General features: G+C 45.0%; 1 protein-coding gene across 1 annotated transcript in view; it reads left to right on the top strand.

The window, feature by feature from the left end:
- The window catches only part of RNF11 (ring finger protein 11), a 47,939-nt gene continuing 35,729 nt past the window's right edge, over nt 1-12,210 (top strand). Inside the window, exon 1 of the mRNA XM_029617794.1 lies at nt 1-518. Within this exon, the coding sequence (XP_029473654.1) occupies nt 396-518 (123 nt within the window). The 5' untranslated portion in view covers nt 1-395. The remainder of the gene's footprint in view (nt 519-12,210) is intronic.

Raw genomic sequence — 12,210 nt, 5'->3', positions numbered from 1 at the left:
CGTCAGCGCCTCGGCGCAGAAGATGGTGGATGACGCGCCGCGGCTGGCGGCAGTGGGGCTGCGCACGGAGCGTTACCTGCGCGCTCTGCGGCCGCCCTGCTCGCGGAGGTGGAAGGTGCAGAGGCCGGCGCGTGTCTTTGTGTGGCGGGGCTCGGGCTCCCCCGGGCGGCGCGTGAGCACGCGCGTGGCGGGGGAAGGGCTGGGTGCATTTTTTTGTCTCGCAGCAGGGCCGCGTCCTGTGTTTGGCAGACCTTGTGCTGGCTCGGAGGGAGGACGCGGGCGGGTGTGAGCGAGCCCTGAGCCCGGCTCCCTCCGCTGCCCGGCCGGCGATGAGACGTTGAGGCGGTGGAGCGCCGGGACTCAATAAAGGATAGGAAAAGGAAGTCGAGCCGAAGATGGGGAACTGCTTGAAATCCCCCACCTCCGATGACATTTCTTTGCTGCACGAGTCTCAGTCGGACCGGGCGAGTTATGGTGATGGAAACGAACCGGACCAGGAGCCTCCGCCGCCATATCAGGTACTGGAAATGAACGGGCAACAGCAGGCAGACTTCAGGTCATTTCTGCCCCCCCCCCCCCCCCCCCCGTCATTGGTTTGGAGAATTCTCCTTTTCTTCCTCCGGTTTTTTTGGTCTTCAAAAGGCCATGCGGGGAGATCGAAGCTAAGGGCGCTCCGTAATCGATGCGGCGTATTTCAAACCTAAATACCCCATTCCCGAAACTTTGCAAGAGTGGAAATGTGTCGAAGGCTTCATTTTCTGACGCCGGCTTATGCCGGAGACCATGGGGCACCTGGCCGTGAGCTGGCACTCTCTGGAGACCGCGGGTGTTGCCCCTTGGCCCCGGGCTCGTTGCATCGTGTGAGCCGGGAGTCCTTTGGCCGTGTAATTCTTTCGGTGCCCTGCTCTGTACCGGAGCTGCTCGCGTTGTGCACTCTCTTTGTTGTCTTTCGCTGGTGACATCACTGTCTGCTCTTGCCCATTTCTCTTGGCGGTGCTCAGCGAAGGCAAGGAAACATATTTATTAGTTTTCGGCGATCTTTAATTCCCTCTCCCCTCCCTGTTCAGATTCTGACTGTAATAACTTGGGGATCAGCATTGCTTCTCCTGTTAGGTGTTGATTTTTGACCTGGTTGGGGGGGGGGGGCTCCGCATTATGTCTGTCTGGGTTGGGGGAAGGGAAGTCGGGCTATAAAGCCCTTTGTGTTACTTGGGATTTTCCACATTTCACGAGCTTCTTTAGATGCTTGGCATGCATGTATTGGCAAGATCTTAACAGAATAAGAAAGCCGAATATATTTCTGATTTATTTTGGTTTTCATCAGGAAATTGTTTTGATGCTGATTTTTAAAATTTTGTATCCAGGCCAAGGAGAGTTTGCTGAACTTGACCCCTGGAGACCGTGGCTGGGAAGTTGTCATGGCAGTTGTTTGTATTGTCTGGGTGATTAGCCTAATAGTTCTGTCCTTCTAGTAAGTCTCAATGCATAATTTAAGAGCAGATATCTTCAACAGTACTGTCCTTGGGGGAGGGGGATTTGAACAGGGGTGTCTGAACCTTTGCACCTTGCACCCTGCTCTTTGTGGGCCCCACGCAGCCATGATATCCCCATCCCCCGACACTATAATTTCAGCCTTCCAGGGCTCTTCTGTGGTTGATTTACCCTAGGCATCCTATCCTCCTAAGGTTAGCACTGATCTTCAGAACAGCCTTTATCCTGCTTTCCATGGTTCATCATATTTCCCATGTTTAAAAATCTCTTTTTTTCTTACTCTGACATATCCGCCCCTTAAGTTGGTTTTTGGATTATTTTGATTTAAAATTCCTAATGCATTCTCTTATTTGCAGAATAGATTATTGTAATTCTCCTTTCCTTGACTTACCTGTTTAACAAATCAAGCCATTACAGCTACTTCAACATACTGTTGCCAAGGTTGTTTAAGGGTTGCGTCAATATGATCACGAGTCCCCATTCTGCATTATTGGTTGCCAATAATTTGTTGTATTGTATTTTAAATTTTGTTTTGCTTTTTGTGCTCTTCACACTGGGGTTCGTTCTGTCAAACCTAGCCAAATTAATTTCCTTCTCTCCAAAGAGGATGGACCCAATTCCCCTATGAAGAAAGGCTGAAGAGGTTAGGAGAAGAGAGGGCTGAGGGGAGATCTATCAAATTATAAGTGAAATGGAACGAGTAAACATTTTATTTATTGTTAGATTTATATTCCGCTTTTTGCACTTTTTTCAGCGCTTCAAAGTGGATTAATCAGTTGTTTACACTTTCGAAAAGTACAAAGACCAGGGTGGACACTTACTAGATAATATATATTTAAAACTAATAAGAGAAAATATTTTTTTTACTCAATACATAATTAAGCTCTAGAATTCATTGCTAGAGGATGAGGTGAAAGCTATTCATGTAGCTGTATTTAAAAACTGGACAATTTACTGGAGGAAAAAAAATCCACTGCTTATTCTTGGGATAAGCAGCTTGGAATCTATCGATGCTTTGGGATCCTGCCAGGTACTTGTGACTTGGACTGGCCACTGTTGGAAACAGGATACTGGGCTTGATGGCCCCTTTTACCCAGTATGGCATGTTCTTATTTTCTTATGGTGAATATGGACCTAGCGTTCTTCCCGAAAAAGCTTTTTTTTTTTTTTCCAACTCCTGTCTCTCACAGCAATTAGACTCCAAATTACCTGCAAGTCTTCCGATGTTTGTTTGTGCTGGCATCAACTTTTTGAAATTTAGAAAGGCTTTTAAAACCTTGGCTTTACTCTCAGACATTTAATTGCTAAATTGAGTAAGCTACATAGTGCTGGTTCAAGCCTTAATTTGTCACCGAGGCCACACTTACTTACATAGTAGCATAGCAGTGAGGGTAGAAAAGGGCCTAATAGTAGATCCAGTCTGCCCAGAAAGCTTCTCATGGTAGCGTCTACCGTGCCATTCAGGTTACCTCCATGTTTCTGTTAAGGGTAGCAACTGCCGCTCCGTGCAATTACCCCCTCCCCCCAAAAATTTTTTTATCATAAAGGTAATAATATTTATTACTTCATGAACGAGTTAACCTGGTCTGTCTATTTAGTAGTCTAATTGTAACTTTTGTCTAATAGTTTCTACTTATGTAAGTGTTTTATTGCTGTACACTGCTTGGATAAAATTTTTACAGGCAGTCTATTGAAATAAATATTTAGCCTGCACTTAGAAAGAACAGATATGCATGAGGTTTGCCCTGACTCTGTGCTCCCATGCTAATAACTTTGTTTGACTTGACATTTGGAGGACTTGTCAGGGGGGTCTGGTCAGAATGAGGTTTTGCTTTTTGGACCCACTCATGAGTGAACTGTTTAGTTTGCCCGGTTGTTTCTGTATGATGGTAATTGTTCCTTTTATCTCTTCTTGCACCTGAAATGCAAAATGTTTGTTGTACTACAAAGAGCAAACTGTTTGCTCAGGCTTCAGTTTTACTGCTACAGGATCACTGGGTTATCTGTTGAATCACCTGTCCCAAGGCAGAGTGACAACAAATCAGTGTGCTGTGACGGTCAAAAAAGCAATTGGGGTCATTCATTAAAACGCAATGTGCCCGCCATCACACGCGAGAACTATTGTATCGTGACTTTAACACGTGAAGGAGGGGAGGAGGGGAGGTTGGGGCAGGGTTTGGGTGGGGGAACAAAATGTCATGCCAGTACCGTTGCAGGTGATAATGTTTTACACATGATCGCCGGCATTAGTGCCGGAAATAACACCACCTTTTTCAGCGGCGCTATGGGAGCAAGAGTGTGTGGCGTGGTCACAACCGCAGTAGGCGAAGATGTGATGCGGCCAGCTACACACTATCGCCCCTTCGCCCCGTTTCTGGCCGCGGCTCCTCATTCCGCTATATTTATAGTGGAATGATAAATCTAGGCCAATGTTAGGGATTATTGAGAAGGGAATGGCGAATAAAACGGTGGATGTCATAATGCCTCTGTATTTCTCCATTGTGAGACCGCACCTTGAATAATGTGTGCAGTTCTGGTTGCAGTAGCATCAAAAAAGATAGTTGCACTAGAGAAAGTATAGAGCAGAGCGATCAAAATGATGATAAAGGGGATGGAATGGCTTCCCTAAGAGGAAAGGCTGAAGAGGTTAGGGCTGTTCAGCTTAGAGGAGAGATGGCTGAGGGGAGATATGAAAGATGCCTACATTATTATGAAAGGACTTGAGCAGGTAAATGCGAATCAGTTATTTACTCTTTTGGATAATACAAGGACTAGGGGGCACTCCATGAAGTTAGCAAGTAGCACATTTAAAACAAATTGGAAAAAATTATTTCACTCAATGCATAATTAAGCTCTGGAATTCATTGCCAGAGGATGTGGTTATGGAAGTTAGTATAACTGGGTTTAAAAAAGGTTTGGACAAGTTCCTACGGGAGAAGTCCATAAACTGCTATTAGTCAATAAGGTTTAGTAGCTTGTGATCTGTTCATTTAATGTTTGGGTACTTGCCAGGTGTTTGTGACTTGGATTGGCCACTGTTGGACACAGGATACTGGACTTGATGGACCCTTGGTCTGACCCAGTATGGCAAATCTTATGTTATGTTCTTATGTAAATAGTTCAGAAATTTGGTGCCATCTGCTAACCATGGGTGACCAGGGGGCAGCCAGGTGGCTCACTGGCAGTGCTACGTGCTGCTTTGCAGAGAGACTGGAATATGATTCCCAGACCCCAGGACTCCGCTTCCTGGGCTGGCTGGGGGTGCTGTAGAAATTGTACACAGCCCTTGGATGGGGGCAGGGTATAGGAGAGCCCTCACCAGACACTGAACAGTGACACCTAGGGACCTTGATTGTGCACTTCAAAGGGTGTAACTGTTGGCCGTGGCTGGGAAGATACTCTAGTTGTAATTGTAGTTGTAATTGAAGGCTCGTGGTGCCTGTTCTGATTGAGTTGGAAGAATAAAGAAGCAGGAGGAAAGCGCCATGTTAGAGAGAGAGAGAGAATGGGTGACCAAATGAATCCTCCTGGTCCTCACAGAATTTCTGGCACACTGCTCTAAAAGATTGGTAGATAGACCAGGGAAAATGTCCAATCTGTTACTGTTAGCAAACTTTCCATATGGCGAAATTGATTTACAGGTTACAGAAGCCGACATTGGGGGTGCCAGGACTGAATTGAAATTACCCTAAAGTGATCTGGCGAGCAGACACTGCAAAAATGAGGCCTGAATGTGACTTCCAGCTCATAACTGCTTAGCACAGGGAAAATGGAAGAAGAGGCTCCTGTTGTCTTGTTTCGGTAGTGCATCGGTCAGTAGGATGACCTTTAACCAGTGATGTCATTTAATTGTCTTATGATATTGGCTGCAGTGTTTTGCTGTAACTGCGTAATCAGCAAGTGCAAATAAAAGAATTTTTACCAGATCGCAAAGCTCCCACGCAGAAGTAGATCAAAGGACTTCCTTTTACATGGAGCCTGTGCTTTTTTCTTTTTTTCTTTTTTAAGGTTTGCCTTCCCCCTGCCTTCACATCGGAGCTTCCAGCCCATTTGGAGCCTGCTTTAGCTCTGCTCGCTCCTCCTTTCTGACAGGTGCCCTTGCCTTTTACTTGTCATCTTTATGGAGTTTTTCCCAGGCACGGCCCCACCCTTCTCGCTTTAGCAAGTCCTTGGCGAGGGACCATCACTGTTTGCAATGCATTGTGTCCGCCCTGCATCCCCCCGCCGGTCGAGGGGTCAGCCTGGTACCAGAGAGCAGACAGCAACGTGTTTTGTCACCGAATGTTAATAAAAGGGTGAAGCATGCCACCTACCCATTTTCCTCAGGTTCACCAACCTAAACGTTGTTGTACACCTTCTATAGCCTCTACATTCTGGCCTGCGAGCAGTTTGAGGGGGGGGGGGGGGTTTCTGAAGTCAGGCTGGGGTACAGGAATGAGTACATTGGTGAAAGCGACTCCTTTCTACCCACCCATTCAAGTGTGGGCTGCTGCATTTAGTATGACAAACATTTGTGTCTTACTTTGTGCAAATTTAGCTGACTTTAGGCATGGGGGGGATGTGAAATTTTAAATGATCTAGCAAAGCGGTGAAAAGTAAAATGAAAAAAAAAAAAAAATTGCACTGCCCACATCCAGATCCAACACAATTTTATACAGGAACAAAGAGGTTCCAGACAAGTCGGAGAGCTGCCAGGGTTTTATAGAGGGGTGGAAAAATATATTTAGAAAATTTGGATGTCAGCCAAGAATGTTTAGAAGCCAGAGAAGTTTCTTTCCTTACATTTCTGCTCTTTTTTTTTTTTTTTTGTTCTGTTTTGCTTTTCACTCTTTGCTTTTCTTCAGTTTCTCTGCCTGCAGCTGCAGTGGGTTTGTCCACAGCAGAGGATCTTCCACCCAGGCAGGAGCAGGGACCCCATTTTAGGCTCTTAAGACTCGTCCAGCCCTGTCATCGGCACCTCCAGACCAGAAGACTATCTGTCCTGTTTCTGTGGTGCGGGGCCTGCAGATGTTTCAGACTTCGGCTACATGTCGCCTATCCGGGATGGAGTTAAGGCTGGCTTCCAGTTAGCTGGCAGCCTTAATGTAAAGTTGTTCAAATATTGTTCACAAAATGCTTTGCCACGGATCCATTTGATGCTGCGTGTAATATAATCCTAGTCTGTCCGAGACCTGCGAGAGGGCGTTCTTGGTGTGGGGTCCCACGTTGTGGAGCTCGCTGCCCTAGGCGTAACTCCCTGTACCAAAACATTTAAAAACTTGCTGAAAACACATTTGAGGTGGCATTCTGTTGTTCTGCTATACTGATGAATTAATATTTCTGTTTTTATTTGAGGTCTGTTTTAGTTTTGTGTGTTTGATTTTATGTTTACCGCTTTGAGCTGTGGCATAGGCGGCCTGGCCTACAAGAACTTTTTAAAATAAGTCATTGATAGGTACGTGGAGTTTATTTGAATGCAGGTCAGCGTGAACTTTTCTGTTAGAGAAACTGATCAAGTTTAACCAACACCACTAAACCTAATTTGTGCATCTTCCCTGTCTTCCTGGCATTCACAAACTCCGTACGGGCAATTTCAGCCCCCAATGTTCCTCAGTTAGTAATCTTTATACAGATACTGGTACAGCTCCAGTAAAACAGGATCTAGGGTTGTAAAATGTTAAACTGTACGTAAAGTATTAATGTTATGTTAGCTAGGATTTCAGGCACATACAAAAACACCACCGCCTTTTAAAAGCATCTTGAGGTGTGTTGTTTTTTTTTAATGGACTTCTCCGGCTCTGCTGTGATTAGCTGCTGGAGGGAAACAAGGCAGGGAATTTGGAGGGTTGGGAGACCTGGAGCCTGAGCTGGCAATACCCTTCTCCTCCCCGTGTGCCGGACTGAGTGGCTGTGACTTGACGTCCCCACCCTGGAGTCCCTCGGCCTCACTGTGCCTTCTACCTAACGCTTCACGGGTGACCCTTTCAGACTTCAGTGTTAACTATTTAAACGACATTTTACAACCCTAACAGGAATTCATCATTTTTCAGGCCAATATGAGAAACTTCATAAACTCGGCTTCTTGTTCAGTAGAACTTTTCTGAAGTTTGCATTGATGATGATTGACCTGAAGAGGGAGCCCATGAGCAGGCTTTGCTGCATTCCTGCAGGCCTTAATCGCCAGGGATGAAGTGCACTTGCCATGTATTCCTGTCACCAGCTGCTCCCTCCTCCCATTCTTCCTCCCTCAGGGTGGCAGGTAACAAAAATACAGAATGTGTATTTCAAAAACAAATAAGAATCTCGGTCATATGATTCAGTCAAGTAAGAACATAAATTTATGTGCGTATGAATATACGTAGGACTGTCACACATTCAGCTTGTACAAACAATGTTTGCTGAGAAGAAATTGGCCACTTTTTTTTAGTAATTTTAGTATGAATGCACATAAAAACATCATCACTAATACTTTGATTTCATCCAGGTAGGACCCCTGTTGACAAAGTCCAACACAGATAATGGTGAGCGAAAACACACGATATCAAACTGCAAGCGATACTTAGCTCGTGTCTGTCAGCTTTGAAAAGTTCCCGACACGGAACCATGTTTCAAAAACAGCCTGCTTCCGGGGGACTTCATTCCACGGAACGCTCGAGCCATGGACAGCCCATTCCGTGCTGGAAAACTGCTGAATTTAAAAGGAAACTGGAAATGACGCAAAAGCTACGTGGGAAGTACCCACTAAGTACATTTGTGTACCAATTGACCGCCTCATTGAATGAACACTTTTTTTTCCAAAGCATGCGCACACCCCACCTCACCCAGGTGCAGGCCTTGGTCTCCCGCACCTTGACCCTGCACTCCTCCCACCACCTGTTTCTGCTCTTTCTGTCCTCTCGAGCCCTGATTAGGGCCGGAGATGACCCCCCACCTCCTCCCAGGGCTCCAGTCAGGGCAAAAGCTTGCTGACCAAGCAAATCCCTGCCTATTTTTTTTTTTTTATGTCACTTACACTTATATGCCACTTTTCCTATTTTTCAGAAACTGGCTGAGCTCCTAACTTAGCAGGTCCAAATGTAAAAAGAGGTTTGGAGCTGGCAGCCTCGTTCCAGACGTGAACGTTTTTTTTACCCAGATAAATCCCTCCTCCCTCCCCATGAAACTCACCGGGCTGGGAGGACAAAGGTGTGCGCTGGACATCGCGCTGGCAGGACGCCGTAAGATATCCCTGGGCCCCCCTCGCCTGCCCCATTTGGCGGCAGCGTAAAGATGGCTGTGCCCTCTCTTGCTCCGCCATGGCTGAGATAACCGGCTCTGCTGTTCTGCTTGGAATGGGAGATGTTGCAGTCTTAGTGCTTGATTTAATATGACCTTTTTCTTCCACTCTTTGTCTATCAGGAAAAGCTTGGTAAATCGGGCCCTTAGTGTGTGAGCGTCCGCCTCTGTTTCACCGGGTGTGGTTCTTATTTTTCTGCAGTGTTCTTCTAAGATGAGTCTTCATCGTCAGACATGCGTGAAGGGCAGTAGACTTGGGAGGAACATGAGAGGGCTTTTCTGTGCAGAAAGTGCGAAGGACGTATGGATCACTCTCCCTGTGAGAGAGTGGGGGCAAGAACAATTTCAGACTTCCAGTAAAGCATGGAAGAAGCACAGAGAACCCCTCAAGGTGGGGAAGGAGGTAGGTAGGGAAAATGGACAACGTAGCTGAGGCTTGCCGTCACGTTCCCTTTTTCTATGCAGTTTGATGTGAGGTGTCTTTTTTGGCTCTCCTGCAGACCTTAATCCTGATATAATTTGAGAAGAAAACTGTCCCTAGTTACCTTTTTCTGTTTCCCATACTTTCTTCCCTCAGTGCTGGACCAAGCTAAACTGAGAAGGCTTGTTGAAAGTGTCTCCCCCACTTTGTGTGACGGGGAAGGAGCAGGAGTAATGATGATCGTCTGTAAGGCCCCTTTGAAAACCCAGACCTGGACGATTTCTTGCTAGTTCTTTTCCGGATCTGAGGGCCAGCTTACAGTAGGTGTATAAAGGACCCAGCACTTTATGTACACTGTGGCTGTATTGTGCATTCGATTATAGTTCACATTGGCTTCCCTGGGCTTTTTTAAGATTATGAGAAGCTGACGTACGTTGGCTGTGTGTATTTTGGCACGAGCAAAAAATTTCCATACTGTCTGAGCAATTCCAGAGAGTTTCAAGTGTATGTAGACTTATTTTGTGGATTTTCTATCTAGGGTTCAGGTTTTATTTTTTGTTGCTTTAGTTACATATCTGAGTGTGTGCCATGACTCGTAAGAAAATGTTCATCATGGCTTTCTGACCCAGCCTTGACAAGATGTTCTGAACTTTTTCCATTCTTAAAAAAAAATAAAAGCTGTACTTCTACATGGGAAGGACCTTATTATCCTTCTCGATTCAGATCTCCAAAATGTAGAAGAGTAAATTCATGCAGATTGAATAGAGTTCTTTTTATTTTGCCCTGGATGAATTTGGCAGATGAAATAAAGGATTTTCTTTTGTTCATTTCGGTTTGTGAATGTGGTAACAGACTAATCGGATAGGAAGCATATCCGTCAATAAAGATCGCTTAGCATATGTGGCAGCCGCTGAAATGTGGGGACCAGTTATTCCAGCTTTAAAAGTAAGAGTTGCAGAGTTTCTGAAAGTCATTTAGAAAGTCTTTAACTGTACAAGTCCTTTTTTTTTTTTTTTTTTTTTACTGCAAAGGAAACAGATGGCGGTTGATTGTATGCTGTATTTCTTATGAGAGACAATAATCAGGGATGTATTGTTCAGGGCACCTGTTAGTCTATTTAAATTTATCGTGGCCTTGAATTCTAGTGCAGATGAAGTTATTTGTTCGCAGTATGGTTTGGTTTAGCTATGTGTTTGTACATGTCTAGCCAAACCATTGTTCTTGCCAGCACATGACACACATCAGTAAGCTGTAGCTTCCTTACTGCCAATCCATCTTTATTCTGGTCGTCTGTCCAGCAGCCGAGGGTTTCAAGGTTATGTTGTCAGTTTCCGCTGTAAAGCTGCCTTAGCTGTTGATTTGTAGTTGATAACTCTGACGGGAATTAAACCTGAAATCTTACCAGGTGTCCTTTCTGTCATCGCAGTACAGTCTAAGGGTTACAACACAGCGGTGGACTACTTCTGTGCGCCTTCATTGGAGGAAATGGTGAACATCTGCGGTTTTATGATTTTGTAAAACCTTTTCTTTTCCAAACTAAATAGTAGTGGAAACCTCTGGTTATACCATGAAGCTCAGGGATTAATTGGATCTCTTATTTATGCTTGGAATCAGTGCTGCACAAATGATTTAACATATTTTTTTGTTTTCCTGTCTTCTGTTTCGAAAGAATCATTAACGATTTTCTTAGGAAAGGTATAATTACAGCCAAAGCAAAAGAAGAAGCTTCTAGGTGCATATGGAGTACCTGGGTTCGATTCCTTGGTCAGGTCTCCTCCTCCGGTATTCGCAGCCCCTGGATTGGTGGAGAAAGGGGAGAGACCCAGTCATCGTGCAGTGGTGACACCTAGTAGATGGATTTAGTGCCTGTGATTCAAGGGATCAGGAAGGAGCCTCGATGCAGGGGACCATCTCTGTAATGAGTGGGTTAAAGTGGTTTGGGAGGGAATATAAAACAGGGAGAAATTCCCTGGGTGGTTGCAACTGAAGACTTGCTGTGCTGGATCGCAGCCCTAATTCCAGTAGAGCAGCAGAGAAGCTGCCGGGCTCCTAAAGTGATCAAAGATGTTGATGCCTCGTTGAGTGAAAGGTAGCTGAATACTGAACGAATGTGCAACCACTTTCTACTACTGCTGCAGCAATTCTTGCAAAACCACAGTTGTACCATGCTGTAACGTAGTGTTGGACCTTCGCAGAGAACGTTTCAGAATAACGGGCTTTTTGAGGTGACTGAGAATGCACAGTAATGAGTGCTTCAAGGGCAACATCCCAAGAGAAGGCAAGGAAGTCAAGTCGCATAGACTGCTGCTGTCTTTTTTTACTCGATGCACAATTAAACTCTGGAATTTGTTGCCAGAGGATGTGGTTAGTGCAGTTAGTGTAGCTGGGTTTGAAAAAGGATTGGATAAGTTCTTGGAGGAGAAGTCCATTACCTGCTATTAATCAAGTTGACTTAGAAAATAGCCACTGCTATTACTATCAACAGTAACATGGGATAGACTTAGTTTTTGGGTACTTGCCAGGTGCTTATGGCCTGGATTGGCCACTGTTGGAAACAGGATGCTGGGCTTGATGGACCCTTGGTCTGACCCAGTATGACATGTTCTTATGTTCTCCTGAAACTGCCTGCTAGACAGCATGGTGGCTCGTGCTTGGTTTCTGCCTAATGATTCTGTGGTTTGTCTTTTTTTATTATGTGAAATTAAATCTCTTTCTTTTAGATCTACTTATAGTAGAATTGGAATAGCATCAGCATGGAATTAGTCCTTGAGGATTCAGATGTTGTAGTGCGTTACTGGTGCCATTGTACACTAGGGAACGTCTAAGCTGCTTTGTGTATTCTTTTATCCTATGTTCTGTTACTCTTGCATAAGTCTCTGCCAGTTCTTACCCTATGGATGTTTCCCAAGGTGGCAAACTGCTTCACGCCTGTAAAGAGCTTAATTTCCTTCTTGTTTTGTTGGTGTAGGTCTTCTGAAAAATGTAATGGCATGTTAAGCAGCAACAATCCTTATGTAGGCTGTCTGTGCATAGTTAGCAGTTAT

This window comes from Rhinatrema bivittatum, chromosome 10 (assembly GCF_901001135.1).
Source record: "Rhinatrema bivittatum chromosome 10, aRhiBiv1.1, whole genome shotgun sequence".
In the NCBI taxonomy this organism is placed as follows: Eukaryota; Metazoa; Chordata; class Amphibia; order Gymnophiona; family Rhinatrematidae; genus Rhinatrema; species Rhinatrema bivittatum.
Note: the sequence above shows the minus strand (reverse complement) of the source record. Positions and strands in the feature narration are given on the sequence as shown.